Source organism: Neolamprologus multifasciatus, chromosome 3, assembly GCF_963576455.1.
Source record: "Neolamprologus multifasciatus chromosome 3, fNeoMul1.2, whole genome shotgun sequence".
NCBI lineage: Eukaryota > Metazoa > Chordata > Actinopteri > Cichliformes > Cichlidae > Neolamprologus > Neolamprologus multifasciatus.
The window spans coordinates 39,600,794-39,619,783 of record NC_140441.1 but is presented as its reverse complement, the minus strand read 5'-3'; the positions used below and the strand labels follow the sequence as shown (position 1 = coordinate 39,619,783).

General features: G+C 38.5%; 2 protein-coding genes and 1 long non-coding RNA gene across 4 annotated transcripts in view; all 3 read right to left on the bottom strand.

Annotated features, from left to right (window-relative positions):
- Nucleotides 1–18,990, bottom strand: part of LOC146523122 (uncharacterized) — a 140,532-nt gene that overhangs the window by 64,725 nt on the left and 56,817 nt on the right. The gene's annotated exons all lie outside the window — the stretch shown is intronic.
- On the bottom strand, nucleotides 4,114–6,580 carry LOC146523126 (uncharacterized). Its single transcript, XM_085140559.1, has one exon. The coding sequence runs from the start codon at nucleotides 5,605–5,607 to the stop codon at nucleotides 4,723–4,725; it is 885 nt and encodes a 294-aa protein (XP_084996685.1). The 5' UTR covers nucleotides 5,608–6,580; the 3' UTR covers nucleotides 4,114–4,722.
- On the bottom strand, nucleotides 12,028–18,834 carry LOC146523125 (serine protease FAM111A-like). Of its 2 annotated transcripts, none has more exons than XM_085155411.1 (5): nucleotides 18,433–18,834; nucleotides 17,864–17,920; nucleotides 16,115–16,162; nucleotides 15,221–15,325; nucleotides 12,028–14,343 (listed from the first exon to the last, which is right to left on the bottom strand). In XM_085155411.1, the coding sequence occupies exons 1-5, from the start codon at nucleotides 18,538–18,540 to the stop codon at nucleotides 12,568–12,570; spliced, it is 2,094 nt and encodes a 697-aa protein (XP_085011537.1). In that variant the 5' UTR covers nucleotides 18,541–18,834; the 3' UTR covers nucleotides 12,028–12,567. The 2 variants fall into 2 exon arrangements, with proteins under 2 accessions (XP_085011537.1, XP_085011538.1); XM_085155412.1 differs by having other exon boundaries at nucleotides 12,029–14,343; nucleotides 15,269–15,325; nucleotides 18,433–18,833.

Below are 18,990 nucleotides of genomic sequence, written 5' to 3'. Positions count from 1 at the left end.
GGAAAATCGCTATTGGTTGTCCTAAAAGTCGCTAGAAGTCGCTAAATGACGTCATCACATAATTTGCATAATTGGCCATGCTAATGTATTTGTAACCTACGCTGCTGGAGAGAGAAATAACATCGTGGACGAGACATAAAGTGAGCAAAAAACGTCCTAAATGCAGTTAGAATTTATTTAGAACTACAAATTAAATTTCTTTTAAGCAATTATTGTTTTTTGTAATGTCACAATTCCAACCCTGCTCCTTAATCCGGGCTTGGACCGGCAAAAGTGACCCAAAATAGGCACTCTGGTGGAGTTACTTTGTGTGTGTGTGTTTATAAGTAGTTTTAAACCTGATCCACAAAACAGCATAAGAGTAAAAGAAGAACTGACTGCGTTACAGCACCCGCTGCTTGTTGAGAGTAAAAGCGATATGCGTTTTCACGTCTTTTTTTTAGCGACTTTTCTTGGAAAAAAAGTCGCTAGGGGGTCTGAAAACTCGCTAAATATAGCGACAAAGTTGCTAAGTTGGCAACACTGAGAGGATAGTCCTCCCCCAGCTGCTATCAGGGCAGGAGACGTTCACACCTATGCGTCCAAACGGCAAATGAATCGCGCATGAGCGAAGCCGCTGCTCCCGCACTGACTGTAACGCAGTCAGTTCTTCTTTTACTGTTATGCTGTTTTGTGGATCACAAGGTTTAAAACTACTTATAAACACACACTCTCACACATAAAGTAACTCCACCAGAGTGCCAATTTTGGGTCACTTTTGCCGGCCTGTCACAATTCCAACCCTGCTCGGTTGGAATTGTGACAGTCACTTTTGCAAACTCATTGCTTTCTTCATCTTTCTGTTTTGTTTTGTTTTCCTTTTCTTGCAGCTCAGATTTTAATGAGAAAAATTCCAAACATAGCGCTACATGTAAAGGTCAACAGGCAAACATTTGAATAAAAGAACAATTACCTCTGTTGTGAGTTTACAAAAAGCAGAAACATACACATACGCTAAATATTTATTATCATTAAAATACAATCTTGTTACAGTTATCTTATTTTACAAATTACATTTTCAGCTTACAAATATATTCATTACTACAAATAATTTTCAGCGATTTGGTGTTCTTAAAGGTCGAAACACTGTAGCTGTCCTTAGAGCAGATCATTTAAAAAGTTTGTATTCAAAGTCTGCTGGTGCCAGTAGACTTTACTGCCTTTAAGTTACTTTACATGAATAGTTTCCAAGAACATTAATGTTACCATCACTCAACAAAGAAACTGTTGGACCTGTACATCTTTAGTATTTTTCATGGTACATAAAACAATCAAGCAAAACACTGGTAATGAAGCCTATCTATGGCGGGGTGTGGTTTGTGGCTTAGCTGCAGGGAGGAGTGGAGAAGTGCATTCAGGGTGCGGTGTCAGGGGAGGCTGACACACACCTGTGGTCCATCACATGATCATGTCTCTCCTGTGAAAGATGAGGTGTGTGGTTGTGCTTTTAGCAAAAAAAAAAAACAGCCAATACAAACTGTGTGAAACTGCAAACGCTGTTGGCGTCACATCCGTCATTTTCATACTATCAAAAATAATTATTGATCAAATCTTGATTACAGAATTTTTGTTTGTTTCTTGGCATGTCTCTTTCTGTTTTTTTCCCCCAAACACTGCCATAGACCAGTGTCCTGTAACAATAATAGCTTGTTCAAATAGGTGTGTCTGGAAAAATTCTAAATAAACAGAAGCGGCAGTTCTTTGCATGCTGAAAGAGCTCTGACTGCAAATTTAAATTTTATATGTGCCAGTGGCCAAGTAAAGAACATTTAGTGGCTCGGGGTGAGGATGGATTTGAATATAGAATACCGTCTCTTCACAATCCACAATCGCTGTTTCTATATCACGCAATAGTAAGGATCGTTCACACAAATAAGATGTGAATCAAAGAAGACCCAGATGTACCCACCCAGTGTCTCAGCCTATTTAGCAAACTATGAAGGTCAACAGTGTCATAGGCAGATGTCAGATCCAACATCAGCAAAACAGAGCATTCTCCTGCATCACATCTCATCACGATGTCACCGGAGACTCCAACAAGTGCAGTTTCAGTAGAGTGAGCTCTATGAAAGCCAGATTGGGAAAAAGTGTGGGCTTTACACTAATGACATCTTATTCAAATGTGATGTGCATCCCTGGCCACAAGACAATCATTTAGTGGTTGTAGGTGTGGATATATTTGTGTTTTGAGAGGTGTCACATAATAACCTCATACCCGGTATTTGGTATAGTGCTCAAATTTGGGCCATCAAGCATTAAAAAAAATCCAGTTATTTTCACTGTGAAGAGAAATCCCCTCACAACAGTCAACCAAGTGAACAACACTCTCCAGGAGTTAGAAATTCAATCGATATTCAAGTCTACCATAAAGAGAAGACTGCAGGAAAGTGCATACAGAGGGTTCACTACAAGGTGAAAGCCACTCATAGGCTTCAAGGAGTAGCGGTTTTTGATACGGGCGACACTGGCGGTTGCTGGGCGCCCTCCGTTTGTGAGGTGCGCTCTGCTGCTTGCGGCACAGGGAGGAGAGGGCGGGGCGGCGGGGGACTTATAATTTGCGCCGATGTTTTTCCGAAATTCTATACGCGAAAGGTGAGCGTGAGAGCCCTCGGTGCGCCTGCTCGCTGCTGAAGTCAAAGTAAACTTTATTGTCATCTCCGCTGCATGCAGTACACTATAGAGAGAGACGAGAGGATGAGGTTCCAGTTACAGCAGTGCAAGTAAACAAACAATAAATATAAGAAGAGTAAGAAAATAAATATACACTTTAGGACTCGGGGTAAAGGGATCAATAACAATTTAAAATTCATATGTTGATGATTTAATGTCTCACACACAACCCGTGGAAAGAGGTTCATAATGATGTAAATCCAGGCCCATTATGTATTCATGATTTGAATCCTGGGCTGTGTGAAATCCCAGAAATACACCTTAGACAAAGTGAATCTGTGAACTAAGGTGTAGGTCTATTAGGTTAAGTTGTGGTGATCCTCGAGTTGGGGGATTTGTGTTCATACTGCAGTCCAAAATGAAAACCAATGGAAGATGGACAAGAAAAGTTCAAAGCCATCAAGTGCTCAGTTTAGAAACGAGAAATGAGCAAAAGATACAGGTAAGCAGATGTGTCATTGGATAATGGCAGGTCATCCTGAAACAATCAGAATCAGAATACTTTATTAATCCCTAAAGAAATAATGTGGATTACAGTTGCTCCAAGAAGAAATGGTAAAAATACTAACAGTAACAGACTATACTCCAAACAATATATTATGTTACAGATTTTAATATTAATTAGTCATTGTCAGTAGTTGATTTGTACTGTTCTCAATGTATGACGAATTGTGATGGCTGTTTGGTAGCTGTTTGCATACAATGCATACTCTCCCTCTCTTCATGTGTGTGTGTGTTTCTCTGGTGAATTTCGACAACAGTTTTATGTTAATGTACAATCCTTAATATGTTTTATGTGTGTGTGTGTGTGGGGGGGGGGGGGCAGGCTAGGACCGCCACTGGCCTCAAGAATAGAAAGCCTACATTATTTAAATAAGACCCAGCACAGTTCTGGAAAAACATTCTTTGGACGAATGAAACCAAGATCAATGGCGAAAAAAAGGTATGGAGAAGGTGTGGAACAGCTCATGATCCAAAGCATACCTTTACATCAGTTGTAAAACACGGCGGAGGCAGTGTCATTGCTTAGGCGTACATGGCTGTCATTGGTGTTGAGACACTAGTGTTTAATGATGATGTGACATTGGACAAAATGAGCCAAATTAATTCTGATGTGTTCAGAGACAATGTAATTAAACTGACTGGGCGGTGTTTCATAATACAGATGGACAATGCATCATGGTACTGGGTCTGCGACCCAGTGTTTTGCGTATTTTAGTTTTATTCTTAGAATATTCTATGTTCTTAGTGTTTCCTGCTTTATTTTGAAAGAGTTTGGAGCACCTTTGTCATTGTATTTAGGTTCACTTTACCTGTGAAAGTGGACCTAAATACTGCAAATGAACTTAGGTTCATTTGCACCTAATGCAAATGAACCTAATGCATTAGGTTCATTTGTGTGTCAGCTGTTTCCTCGTGTGTTTCCACTTCCCCTGATTACCCCTTGTGTGTATTTAGTCTGTGTGTTTTTGCTCACTCATTGTGAGGTCGTCTGTTATGCCAAACCATAGTCTCGTCATAGCTTTCATAGTTTTGTCAGAGTTTCATAGTTGTCATAGCCTATTCTCAGTTTAGTAGTGGTTTCTGATTTTACCTTAATGTTAATGTTGTTTTTTTTCATCAGCCCAAATAAAGGCTCGCTTTTGGTTTAAGTTGAGTTCTGTCTCCTACAGTATCTGCTCTTGAGTCCTTTGCAAAATACTGGCGCACCCCGCTGTGACACAATGATCCAAAAGATGAAGCCAAAGCAACCCAGGAGTTTATTAAAGGCAAAGAAGTGGATTGAATGATTTTGGCTCCTATGCATGTCAAAAAAATAATGCTCAACTCTTTATGTCATCTATCTGAAGTTAATATTGTAATGTAATATCATAGTACACAACAATGATAATTAGCAACATAAACTATCTCTGAGGAGATACAGTACATTAAAAACACTAAAACATCAATGAGCCATAGAAACTTCCACAGTTACTTCACGGGTGCCTCTTATATCGTGATTTATTTATTTATTTATTTTTTGCTACAACATTCCAGTTTTCCTACTTTGTGCAAATACAGCAGAGGAAGAACCAGGCGGCTGGGTACACTCAACCAAAATGCTAATGCAGTCAAAACGCACGATTCTTTCAATGGAAAATATTGCAATACAAAAAAAATAATCACCCCAGCAAATCTCAGCAGGAGCACTCCTGTTATCACCATGATCATGCGGAAAGCCTTGAGCTTTGGTTGGTCAAACTGTTCCTTGTGTTTGCCCACATCCCCTGGTCTTGGGCGACTCAGAACATGAAGAACAGAGAGGCAACAAAAAACAACAACAACCATGCAGACACCGAAGTAGGGCAGAAGTAGGATATTTAAATATTGAGTCCCAAGCAAGAAATCTATCCCAAACCATGCAACACACTGCAGCCAATTACAAACAGCACAGATGTTTCTAATCCTGACACCATGTGACTCTCGTAGATGCATATAGGTGATGGGGTGAACAACAGCCAGGTAGCGCTCCAGACAGGTCAGGACATGAAACAAAGTCTCTACAGGAAAAAGGATGACAAACATAAAAATCCCTACAGTGATCATTATTATGTTATTGGTGTAACCACCCACGGTATAGAAGACCGATCCAAAAGCTCCAAAACTCTCCACCCACATCATGTTGTAGGTGAAGAAGTTGGAGTTGGTCATTGTTGCCCCTGCATGTGCAAATTTCTGACACCACTGTTGGAAGCCCATGTAGAGGATGAAGATGTAGAGTGGAAGGAAGAGGAGGATGGCCATGGAGGTGTAGATGGTGTAGAAAACTTTGTTGACTGTTGAATCCTGGCATATTGACTCAAACGAGTTAACGGAGGAATTTAAGGATGAGAGAGAGGAGGAAGTGTTGATGAACATGACCTATGGAAGAGAGCAAAAATAGTAAATAATGTCATGTTTTGTGAAAGCTAAAACATGCTGTAAGTTATTCAATACGGTTGCAGTGATGAAGTTTTTAACAGAGTCTCACAAAATATATTTGTGCTTCTGCAAGAAAAACTCTTGATAGATTTCTTTTAAGTCTATTAGCTCCTCCCCTTAATGGTCGCCACAGTGGATAATCTGCCTCCATCTCATCCTATCACCAGTATCCTCCTCTGTTTTCCCAACCTTCTGTGTGCCCTGCATTACATCCATGAATCTTTTCTTTAGTCTTTCCCTTTTCCTTCTTCCTGACAGCTCCACATTCGACATTATCCATTACTCCTCATCTGCAAATGTCCAGACCGTCTTAGCCTTGCCTCTCTAACTTTACCTCCAACCTTAACTGTCCCTCTGATTTATTCCTTTCTAATCTTATCCATCCTTGTCACTCCCAACAAAAATCTCACCTCCAGCTCAGCTTCATGTCTTTTTGTTAGTTCCACCATCTCCACAACATGCATCATAGGAGATCTCACTATGGTATTGTAAATCTTCCATTTCACTATTGCTAACATCCTTTTGTCACAACACCAATCACCCCGGACACTTGTCTCCACCTACTCCACCCTGTCTGTACTCTCTTGTGCACTGTCCATTGCTGCGAATTCCAGGTATTTAGGTATTTGATTGATTGATTGGTAATTTATTTCAAGCATGTAAACAATATACAGGTACATTTAGAAAAGAAAATAAGAGAGAAAACAAAATACTATGCAAAAAAATCAATACATTTCAATATAGCTACCGTTCTTATTAATTTACATGTTGAAAGGGAGTGGTAAGAAGGAAACACTTATTTAATCCCACCCCTTTGCCATAAATTATCAGTTAATATTTAGTCAGCTTCCTTACTGATATAATTTGTAATAAAAATACTGAACAGATTTCTGATATACTATATACTATAATATCCCATCATAAAAATTTATTTATTTATTTATTTATTTAAATAGAGACATTCACTTAATTTAAATATTTTCCCTTTCTTTATAGTTTGAGAAGATCATATTTTTATAACTCTTTTTGAACAGTTTTATGTTTGGACATTGCTTTAATTCCATATTCAGACTTTTCCACAGTTTCACCGCATGAAGAGAAACACAAAAACCTTTTCTTGTAGTACGCACCTTCCCTGTTTTGAAGTTACAAAAACCCCTTAAATTATAACTTCCTTCTTTCAAAACAAACATACTCTGAATATTACCTGGCAGTTCTTTATTTTTTGCTTTGAATAGAATTTGTGCTGTTTGGAATTTCACTAGATCGTCAATTTTCAATATTTCAGACTGCAAAAATAGTGAGTTTGTATGTTCCCTATAACCTGCATTGTGGATGATTCGAATTGCTTTTTTTTGAAGAGTAAAAACTGAATGTAATGTGGTTTTATAGTTATTGCCCCAGACCTCTGCACAATAGCTTAAGTATGGTGAAACCAATGAACAGTATAGAATATGAAGTGATGTTCTGTCGAATACCTGTTTTGCCTTGTTTAGGACTGCAATGCTACGTGATACTTTGGAATGAATATATCTTACGTGAGCTCTCCAGTTAAGTTTTTCATCTATTACTACCCCCACAAATTTATTTTCACTGACTCTTTCAATATCGGCACCATTTATTTGAATCTTAGCATTTGTATTTAAACTACTATTTCCAAATAACATAAGTTTAGATTTATTCAGATTTATTCAGTCATATCCTCCAATAAATTCTGCAGATCATCACCAGAGCAAAAAATGTTTGTATCGTCAACAAAGAGAACCATTTTTAATACTTTGGACACTTTACAGATGTCGTTAATGTACAAGTTGAAGAATTTTGGACCTAATACTGACCCTTGGGGTACAGCACAAGCAATGTCCATACATAAGGAGCAACCACCATTTAATTTCACAAACTGCTTCCTGTCACCCAAATAACTCCGGACCCAACCCAAAGCTACCCATAGCTCTGCGCGGGTCAAGAGAAATGTGGTAACTGTTTTTCAAAAGGTTAAATTGAATATTAGAATTAATATTAGACGCTATGAATACCTTAAAACAGTCAAACCTTATCTGTAGTCTACTTATTTCTTCTTAATAAATGAAGATGTGTCCGTTTCCTGTTTCTTCAAACTGTCATATACCAGTGTCCTGTCCAAATATATGTTGAAAAATGGGTGTGTGTGTGTGTGTGTGACAATTAATTAAAGCTGGGGGTTCTTTGCATGTCATAAAACCATGACCTCTAATTCAAATGTGGTACGTGCCATCTTATCATTTAGTGGTTCCAGGTGCATCCAAGGTTACATCATCAAGAGCAATGCAAACTGCGGGATCAAGTGGTGTCTAGTAGATGGCCAGAGGTGTGTTCTCTGGAGTGACAAATTATGCTTTTCTATCTGGCAATCCAATAGACAAGTCTGGGGGTTTTCAGGAGTTGGGCTCATCCCTTAGCTCCAGTGAAGGGAACTCTTAATACTGTGACTGTGGATGAGTGCACAAAACACAAAGCACGGTCCATAAAGACATGGATGAGCAAGTTTGGTGTGGACATACTTCACTGGCACAGTCCTAACCTCAACCTGTTAGAACGCCTTTGGGATTTGGGCGGAGACTGCAAGCAAGGCAATTGTCCAAATGGCCCGACTCAAAAACGCACTTCTGGAAGAATGTTTAAAAATATATATATTTAATATATATCTTTCACACTTATTGAAATAAATCAAAAACAAGGATGCCACTGGTTTTTTGTTTGCTTTCCTTTCGTTTCCATGTATATACAGTGGGGCAAAAAAGTATTTAGTCAGCCACCGATTGTGCAAGTTCCCCCACTTAAAATGATGACAGAGGTCAGTAATTTGCACCAGAGGTACACTTCAACTGTGAGAGACAGAATGTGAAAAAAAAATCCATGAATTCACATGGTAGGATTTGTAAAGAATTTATTCGTAAATCAGGGTGGAAAATAAGTATTTGGTCAATAACAAAAATACAACTCAATACTTTGTAACATAACCTTTGTTATGTTACAAACAATCTTTGAGTTAATATAAACTATAATAACTATATATAAACTTCAAATTTACAAACAACTTTAGGTCAGAGGAGTAATAAAGCATCCAGCACTGCAGCCACAACTTTGTCATGTGCAACTGATTTTCCTGAATCAGTAAAAAACAGTATTGCTTACACAATATGCCCAAAGGATCCCATTATCCTATGTGTTTATTCAGAACTACTGTACGCAGTTCTGGAGAGTCTGGGGTCAACTGGCATAGGTCCACTTGCTAAAGACACAGAGAATTTTTTTGTTAGCAGCTGCACAGTTCACACGACACTGTTTACTGTGTTACGACCCGGCTCAAAAGCCGCAACATAAAAAAAAAAAAAAGATGAATACCAGAGTATGGGTGAGAAGAGGTTTTTTCTTAAAATGGAATACCAAGTTGGCTAAAATGGCTGGTGCCACCAAGGCAAAGACAAGTGAGCTCCCTGGGAAGCTTGCCTCATGTATGCTTTTATCCACACCTGACTAGGTGTGGCCAATTAGCACCAGCTGAACACATTGAGATGATTAGGGGCTGCAGAGGGACGTAACAACTGTCAGATGCTTACTAAACACTTCATTGCAATGTTTCTTCCCCAGGTCTGTACTGTTGCACTAATCATAGACACAATCACTTTATTTAGCATTTAAAATAAAAATGTGTGATATGCTGTCATGTATTTCACTTGACAAAGCAGAGTTTGTTCCCATATAATCAGGTGTGTGTGCATGTCTAGGTGCAAGCTTCACCCATACATCAGAAACAGGAAACTCAGTCAGTTAGTCTCCACTCATTTGCAACATTGTGCTTACTTGTGTTATAATCAAATGATATTTCCCTGATCTAATAACAGTCAACTAATTTACATATCAGTTCTTAACCCACTAAGTTGACAGGACAAGATGATAACAGCTGGTTTGCAGTCTTTAATCAGTCCCACATTATATCCAGATGAGGCCCACAGGCCATCAACATAATGATCAACAGTGGGACCCACCAGTTCAACTGAGCAAACACAGTAGACAGTATAACCATAGACAGCATAACTGTTTTATAAACATTCAATTTTTAGGGAGAACAACACTTTTGGGTCCTCCCTGACTTGTCAATCGCAAGCTCTGTTACAACTGTGTACAAATCTGCCCAGGTCTTCCCACCTGCAGTCAGCGGACCTAGCAAGAGAAATGTTTGGGGTGGATGCATCCAGTATAAATAACTTTTGTTCTTTAGTGAGTGAAATTGCAAGCACAGCTAATGTAAAGCTCCCAAATAAGCATATCACAGTTAGTTTATCATTTTCAACTCTGCACCACTCCTCATGTCTCTCATCAGGGCCCTGTGAAGCAGTGAGAAGTGCAGTGCAGGCCCTGCCTCCAGCCAAAGCAGGCATCTGGAGCCGTGCAGTCACATGCTGTTTGTAAAAAAAAAAAAAAAAAAAAAAAACTTTTAGTGAACGGCTCTGCCCCCAGCCAGCATTCATACACAAAGGCAGGGGTCACAGGGCTGTATTTCACCATTGCATAGTCACATTCTGACTATGTGATTGTAATACCATCATGGCAGGAGATCAAATTTATGTTTAATTCACACATTAAGTAAATTTACTGGACATGAGTCTAACCATAGAAAACTATGTTTTAACTTTTGGCCCTGACCGTATATACAGGACAGGGGAACAGCGAAATTCTCCCTTTGAACATGTCCTGCTGCAGAGACAGAGTGGGTGTACCTTCTAATGTTGGCTGGAATTTCAGGGAGGGTGAGAGCGTAACACAGAGTGGCTCCGGAGTCTACAAGAAATTCCACATTCTCACCGCTCACAGACATTGCATACATAGGCAGAGATTTAAATGTACATATTTTTGATGTGTTTTTGATGTGTTTAAAAAAAATGTGTTGCTTGCTGTGTTCTATGGAGAGGGGAGGGGAGCCGACACGGGCCCTGTGTCAGCTTTCTCCCTCTCGCCTCCTTTCTCACTTTTTTTTTCACTTTTTTTCCTTTCAAAGCTGCTTTCTCTTCTCTCCACCCACACTTTCAAACACCTTTCTTTTATCATTCATCCAAAGCACATCAACTGACTTAACCCCTTTATTTGTCAACATTTCTTTTTCTTTCTCACAACTTCATGCCTTCTTTCCACATTTTTTACCATTGAGTCAAAGATTGGGTTCTCTCCTTGGCCACCCGGTGGAGCGTGCGCCACAGTTCACGCCCCAGCCCTTAACTCCGCCGTGCTGACTGTCTTGGGATCCCATGTTATTCGCCAAGCATCCTTAGTGAAGCCTTCCACGGACCAAAAGTGCTAAAACACCTCCACCCACCGCCTTCAGCGGCGCTTAGGTGTCCTTCTGCAACTTTAAGCAACTCAGCTGATGTCCCCTGAGCCACTGCACCAGGGGCCATTAAATCCTTTGTCTAGTTAAGACGTCAGGAAATTGCTGCGCTCTTTAAGCCCAGCCCTTCTCACAACTCACCTACCCCTTGGCCAAACAAAGAAATCTAGTGACCTATAGACATACACAAATACACAAATAGGTTGAACACAGCTCACCGGTGCAGATTCTCCCCTAGTTCTATAGGATGATCTTGGTGTGTCACTGAGGACTTGCCCCACAACTCCCCTTTTTTGAAGTTTTGGTGAGACTGACTTTTTTCCTCTGGGTGATCAGCCGTCTTTGGGGTCGTTCCTCAGTGCCCACTCTCGTGGAATTTTGTAATTAAGTCTGCAAAACGGAAAGAGCTGTGATCAAGCCATTTATTGCTGCGCAGGAGAGCCAACACACACATCAAACATCACAGTTCAAATTCATGCCAGCTCTGCCCTTGGGATGTCTCAGCTCCTATTTTATACCTCCTCCCCACACACAACTCTCTGTATCTTTTAGTTACAACAGGTTTCTTTCCCACAGGCTGTGGCTGGGCAGAGAGCAACTCCCACTATCGTTTCCCAGGAAGCTCCTGGCACCAGTCATCTTGGGAATTTCGTCCTTCCATGCCCTAACAGTTAGCAGATAACATAGCAAAACATCATTAGGCCTAGCTAAGCAGTTCCTTATGAGGTCATACTGACACACACACACACACACACACACACACACACACACACACACACACACACTCCTAAGCATCTCATCTAAGCAAACAAAGGTTATACCAAATCCTTCAGTGAGATTCTAAACGCATAAATATAAATTTAAGGATAATCTAGAATTTTCCCAACAATTGAAAACTTCAAATGTTTAAAAAGGTAAAAATTTACTGACAAAATTATTGTCAGGAAACATTTTAAGATAGAGAGTGGAACTGTTTTAGACCCTGTGTTGCTTCACTTCTCATTTATTAACAACCAAAATCTTTACAAAAACATTCAATTTCAATTCAATTTCCAAATTAAAGCAAACATAACAAATAATGAATGTTGTCCAACATCAAAACAGAATATTAAAGTCTAACTTCACTTGAATACATACCAGTCAGGTTACAAGCATTAAGGATTACAGCATCTTAAACATCTACAGTAACGCCAAAAAAGCAGAAAAACAGTTTTTCATTACAGTAGCTGAGCAATAAAACAAACAAAACAAAAAAAACATGCTCACAGCCACTCAAATAATCTTAAAGGGTCATAAAAGCAAAAAGTTTACCATTTAAATTTGTTATGATGACAAAGGTACGTTTATTGATTCTGTCTTAAGATTATTATAAGAAAGTAAAATTAATTAAAAATAAAAATAGGCATAAAAACAAAAGGTTATCAAGACTTTAGATGTCTAACAGAGTATTCACCACCTATGTAATAGTAATATAATAATAACTGATACTGAAAGCTAAACAGAATTAAAAATAAGAGTTCAAATCAACTCAATTACTCCATTTCCTCCTCAGAATCTGCTGTATTACCCTGAACACACTGCAACAGCTCCTCGGGTCTGTCTTGCTTTGAACCCACAACAGACGCAATAATGTTTTCTAGGTGTGGATTTCCCATTGCCTCCTCCTCAACTCTTTCCAACACCTTCCCATAGCCCTCTTTCTTCAGATTATCCACAAAGTTTTCAAATATAGTGAGCAGAGGAAAGGAATACTCAATCACACTCTGTTCAGTCTTTGGAAATCCATAGAAAAATCCACCACTGTGCAAACCAAACACTTGTCCATATGCATCAAATACTGGGGAGCCAGAAGAGCCGTGATACATGAAAGAGTTGTAGGTCACATAGATATTTTCACAAGGGTCATTTTTGATCGCCTGATTGATTGCACAAAGAGTGATGATGTATTCCTTGATGTCGTCTAAATTTTTATTAACAGCCTCCTCTCGTCCCTCTTTCACAATGATACACGTAGGATCCATTTTTTTCACTCCTTGTCCTGGGTGTCCAACAACACAGGCTGCACCATCTAAAGGTACAGGTCCAAATCTCTTGAGGAGCCCTGGTGGAACCTGGCTCTCTGTTTCTAGCTTAAGTATGACGTAATCTAGCTCGACTTTGCCAACAAGCACCTTGGCATTAATCTTGTTCTTGTCTGATTCTTGTTTTTCAAAGTTAAAAACAGCAGTAACGTTTAAAGTTTTATGCCAATCAGGTAATTTTGAATCAATCCAGTATTTGAATAAGTGGGCATTTGTCAAGACAAAGTTGTCAAATAGCACAAAGCCTGTGCCCTGCATTATGAAGGGATCATTTATGGGTACCTCTAAGAGACAAACTGACTCGCTCAGTTCAAGCAGCAACCTGACTTGGTGAATTTCACTAAAAGACTGTTGGATCTTTCCAAAGTTTTCCTTCCTCAGTTTCAGTGTTTTCTGGAAAGAATCTTTTGAAGAGAATCTATTTTCCATCCATTGTTTCAGACGTGGAAACTGCTTATGCAGTAGCTTATAAACCTCCTTAGGGTCAATGCTGCTCTTTGTTTCTTTTGCTGCTGTTGTTATACTGATTTCCTTCTGCTGTGCAAGAGCTAAGACTGATCTTGTTTCTCTTGTGCGCTCTGCATTATTTGATACATGTGGAGGTTTCTGTTGGCCAGGGATGGCCACTTGTTTTACATCTTTTGTTTCCATATTTGCTCCTCGTGGAAGACATATCTTAAACTTCTTTTTATCCAGATTATCAATTTTGTCTGTGCACTCAGTCTTACATTTGTCATTGATGTTGACCAGCTCAAAGTAGCCCAGGTCATCAGTGAAGCGGCCATCTCTCTTTAGGGCTTCCGCCACAGTTATCCCCTTCTCTCCGTAAACACAGAGATACTTGAACTGTTTTAAAGTGCCACTTTTAAAAAGTTTTTTTTTTTTGGCATTTAATCCTCCCTTTGTATCAATGTAAAAGACAGAATAGGCATCTCTTGGATATACTACGTAATCCTGGACCTGAGCCACTTCCACCTTTTCTGATTTACATGAAATGGTCAGAACCTCATGATCCCCAACACAAGAACACGGGAAATGTGTTGGAACAATTGATTCGTCGTCTCCTGTACCCATCTGAATGATAACATTTCCATCAGCACCCTTAACCATCTTCTTATACTTATTTGAAGATTTTATGGCCTCCAGCACTGTGCGGGGTAGAACACAGCCAATGGTGTATGTGTCATTCGGACTGAATTTCACTCTGAACTGATGTTTATGTGAGTCCTGCAGGAAAACAGAGTGGAGAAATGGAAGTTAGAGGCTGCTAATGTACCAAAAACAAAATGTAATGCATTTTGTTCATAAACAACATTTTAAAAGCCATTTTTTTGTTTTTTTTAACTGGACTGGGTATAGGAGTCTATGAAGTTTAACAAAACAACAGAAAAACAGATGGAAAAAAATTATGCTTATTCAAAATAATTTGAATGTTAATGAAACTCAATTCACTGTTTATGGCATAATGTCATGCCTGTTGACAGAAGACATCAACAGATCCCATTTCTACACATTTAAGATAAAAGGGAAGGTACCGTGTCTTCATACGTTGACTCGGCATTTGACCCATCCTAAATATTTATCAGTCACCTTAAAGAGTGACCTTAAAGGTGAGTGAATGCTGACCCCATGCCAACTAGGCAGTCAGGCTGGAGTCTCCGTTTCTACCTGTTCATGTTTCCAAAGTACAATAATTATGGTGATCACTTTAAAGTCTCTGTGCTGTTGGCTTTGTGTTCAACCCTAGAGACTAAGAGAAAGATCATGTGTTTCCTCATTAGGATAGGGATTGTGTTCTTGTGTGGGTTGGTTAAATGGTAATTATGTGACAATGCATTTCTGGACATCTTACAGAGTAATGCAAACATTTGTAAAATGAATTAATTTTAATTTTGTTCTTATCCATTCCCATCCCGAGATATAACTGTGTTGGTGTTGGTATTATAATCAGTATTGCTCCAAGACCATCACTGCGGCTACGGTGCATCAAGTGTTTCATAGTATGAAAATAAAATTTTGCATGACTTCATTAAATAAACTATAAAAAAAAAAAAAAACAAGATGTAAAAAAAAAATAGTTCTGCACGTGGGCTCAGGCAGGAACCTTTGTCAGATGTGGTTGTTCTTTACATGAAACGGTCCAGAAGCTCACCTGACAGGCTGTAGCTTCCTCTGGCTCTGTTTTCACGCTTCTGCTCGCAGGGCTGGCCTGATGAAGAAAGATGCACAAAAAAATGAACTGGGTCAATGCAAATGACAAATATCAAGGTAATGAATGACAAAGCATTACAGGACTATTAGCCAGAGTATATAATGTGTTTTCTCTTACAGAAAAGCGTAAGGTGTTTAAAGTTTTTCATTTGATAGAGAAATGTAATGGCTTCCAATATAGACTCAGTGTAGACTCTTTAATATTACTGGGTGGAGGGACACATTTTGTTCACCAGACATAAAAACAACTGTCTGTTTTAAAAACAGGAACATGTAAAAGGGACAAATTGAAGCAAGAAATGATGGATAAATCCCAGATTTTGTGTGTGAAACATTTTAATGCACTATTTAGGTACATTCACTCCTGTTCACTCTGCATGACCTGCATAATTAGATGCTCCGATACAAGTACTAACCAGGCTTGACCCTGCTTGGTGTCCGAGATCAAACATGATTGGGTGTGCTCAGGGTGATATGGCCATAAGCTGCATTATGACATGCTAAAAAAACCCAGCTAGCTATGTAAACCCTTTTATTTTACATTGCTACATCATGAAGAGAGGGCACATAAGTGAGTTGCTGGCCTCACTGTTTGGAATCTTTGCCATCATTACTGCAATTTCTAATTTCACTGCTAGTACTGCACTGGATTTTCAGAAAGTAAAGAGCTTAAGTGACTACAACTTGTCCCACTGGTAAATGTAACAAAAACAATTAGAAACTACTCTCAGATCAAAAAATTGTGATGCAATTTAGCCGCTGACAACAGAATACATAGGCTACTTACTTCAACGTTGATGTTTTTCTGAGCCATGTTCACAGATTCAGATTTATTCTGAAAAGAAACCGTTGTGTTACAAGAATAGATATGGATAGCTTCAATACGATGCACAATGCAGAATACATGAATGAGAAGTTATGAGTCATGGTAGGAATTCCTCCTCTCTATACTCACACTGAATAAGCCCCTTCCTAACAAACCCTTTACCCCTTTTAGGAACGTATATGGATTTTGTTTTATAGATTGATGCCAAGTTATCATCTCCATACTGTTTATAAGAGTGTGGCTTTATCCCACTTTTGTTGTTTGTAATCTCATCACTAAATCCAGCATCAGTGCATTCATATGCATAAGATGGAAAACAGTTCATTCTTATAAATGCAGGCCAAGAGTCATCTGCTGATAGTATAGGTAGTTTTATTAACTTCTTACTACCCACTGGGTCCCTGGTGACGTATCTAGCCAACTCAGGTGCCAGTCATTTTAAAAATCAAGGATGTAAATTCTGCTAACTCATTTTGCTTTCCAGACACTATTTTTTTTAAAGACATGTGAATTCTTCAACTTCCTATTAATCATTAACAAAAACAAAAAGAAAAAAAATTACTGAAGTAACTTTTCTTTAAGTTTTCTTAAAGTAAAAAACATAACTTTAAGTTATTGTGGTGAATGGTTTAAACAGAGTTGTTACTCTCACATTTCCAAATCTCGCTTCCCCAGCAGTTTAACAATGAGGGACATTTTGATATTAGAACCAACTTGTTATGCCGAATATTGTAGTGATCTATAACGGTCAGCATGTTCAGCAAGTCATAACTTCCACTGAATAAATGCTAAAACTTGAATAATAAATGTGCATTAGTCACTCAAAGGAAGAACTGCGTATTCTGGCAATAAAGGCAATAATAAAAACAATAATTATGGTGGGGGTTTTTGGTCTCTGTGTGTATGTGTGTGATTTCTGGCTTTAATATTAGGTTGGGGTTTTTTTCGTCTTTTCTCCTTTTTTTTAATATGCAGACTTTGTTTAACATATTTTCTAGAATAGGATCCCGTTTACTTGTGAAGTGTCAAAAAAACTACAGCAAAAACATAATAAATTAGATGAATATCAAACAAAACAAAAAAAATCACACATATCCAAATATGCTTTAAGAAATTATAAAATTTTCAGTTTTTATGAAAGAGAGGAAAAAAATCCCATTGTCTTTCTACTACAGTATGTATTAAAACATTGTTTAAGACACTGAGGCAGTGTGTATGAAAATCTGATCATTTTAAACTCAAAACTGCCAGAAGATTAAAATTCTACAAGCACCAGTAAAATTGTTATTTGTAAAAAAAATTTAAATAAACTTTAATTTTAAAACCCAAAGACAAGTTCAAAATTCATGTACGATCTTTCTCCTATATGTTGCTTGTTGTGTGATGAAATGGACACTCGGGGGAGCTGGTGGTGTATAATTTACTCAAACAGCCTGTGGAGGCGCTCCTTTCAGCAACAACTTGTGAAGAAAAGAACCAACTTCTCAAAGTATTTTTTATTTCATCTGCTTAATTGGAAGCAGCTCCCTCAGTGTTGACTATATACATTTAATTTTTGTATGTGCTTATAATGACAAAACTAGAATAGATATTTGCTTAAAAGAGATTTGCTAAGCGCTAAGGTATTACTGAGGTCATAGTAGGCGGTGTTGTTATACCAGACCTCAGATATCAAAAACATTAAAAACCTAAAGATTCATAAGGGTTCACCTGAGAGTTAGTATCTCCTCGTGGCTGCGTGCACACTCTGCTGCTTCCAGGAATGTACTATAAAAAGATACACATAAAAATGAACTCAACCAGAATGTTAAGATCATAAATTAAGAAGTATAAACCAGCAGAATTATTAGCCAAGATGTTACATTTTTCTTTATGTATGTAATGCATGTGTTAAGTTGGAGTTTCATTTCACAGACATTTTATTGACTTCCTGGTTGACACTCCAAAGGCACACAGTGAGCAAACAGACTGCTATAGCCCCTCCTCTCAAACCTAAAGGACTGTTTGAAGAGCTCAGATGTGTCTTACACATAAAAGCAACTCAGATCCAAGTTCACTTGGACTTCATCTGAAATTTGTAAACTTGACAGTTTTTTCTTAGAGGTAATAATCCTTAAAAAACAACAACAACAAAAAACTATAATAACTGGTTACTGGTGACTTTATAACAGAGGAAATTAGATGACCAAAATAGTAACACTAACTCTCTGAGTGAGTTTGTGTCTGGTAGAAAGGCACAACAGCAGCTACACATCCACAGACGATTGTTTTTTACTCACCAAACTACTGCTGCGTCGGAGAGATCTGCTGACTTCTGGAAGGAAGCAGAAAGCAACTGAATGATACTGAGCGGGAGGAACTTGTGACCAAGAGAGACTTGATCTCATGGTAACCTATTAACCAATCACATGTGAAGAGGTCTTTTGGGGGCGTTTTTACTTTGTGTGTTAAAAGCTGGATGGGTGTGGGAATAAGCCCACAGTTGAGTTAAATGAATCACAAAAGTAATTTCTACTTCTTACTATTGGCACATGTCTGTGGCTCTTACAACGACTGGTCTGTAGTCCTGTGTGCGGACAGGGGTGAAGAAAGAGAGGGAGATATTGCATGATATTATAATGTATAACCCTCTGTAGGAATAAATGAATCAGTATGGTGTTTTCCTTCATTTACATGCTGTTTGATTGGCTGCAGTGTCCTGAGAGAGAACCTGGCACTCTGTGTACATATTTCCCTTGGATGTGCTTGGAAGTTTCCCTTGGAAGTTTTTTGTGACTTTGAATAAATTGCAATACATTTTGAAGCAAATGTTATTTTAAATTCTAGATTTAGCAAAT

Bases quoted from the DNA above. Each gene is read 5' to 3' on its own strand.
- LOC146523126 (XM_085140559.1), bottom strand. From the start codon at position 5,607: ATGTTCATCAACACTTCCTCCTCTCTCTCATCCTTAAATTCCTCCGTT.
- LOC146523125 (XM_085155411.1), bottom strand. From the start codon at position 18,540: ATGAGATCAAGTCTCTCTTGGTCACAAGTTCCTCCCGCTCAGTATCAT. The intron at 17,921-18,432 runs GTGAGTAAAAAA...ATCTTTTTATAG, and splicing joins TCCGACGCAGCAGTAGTTTG to TACATTCCTGGAAGCAGCAG. The intron at 16,163-17,863 runs GTGAACCCTTAT...GTTTCTTTTCAG, and splicing joins GAGGAGATACTAACTCTCAG to AATAAATCTGAATCTGTGAA.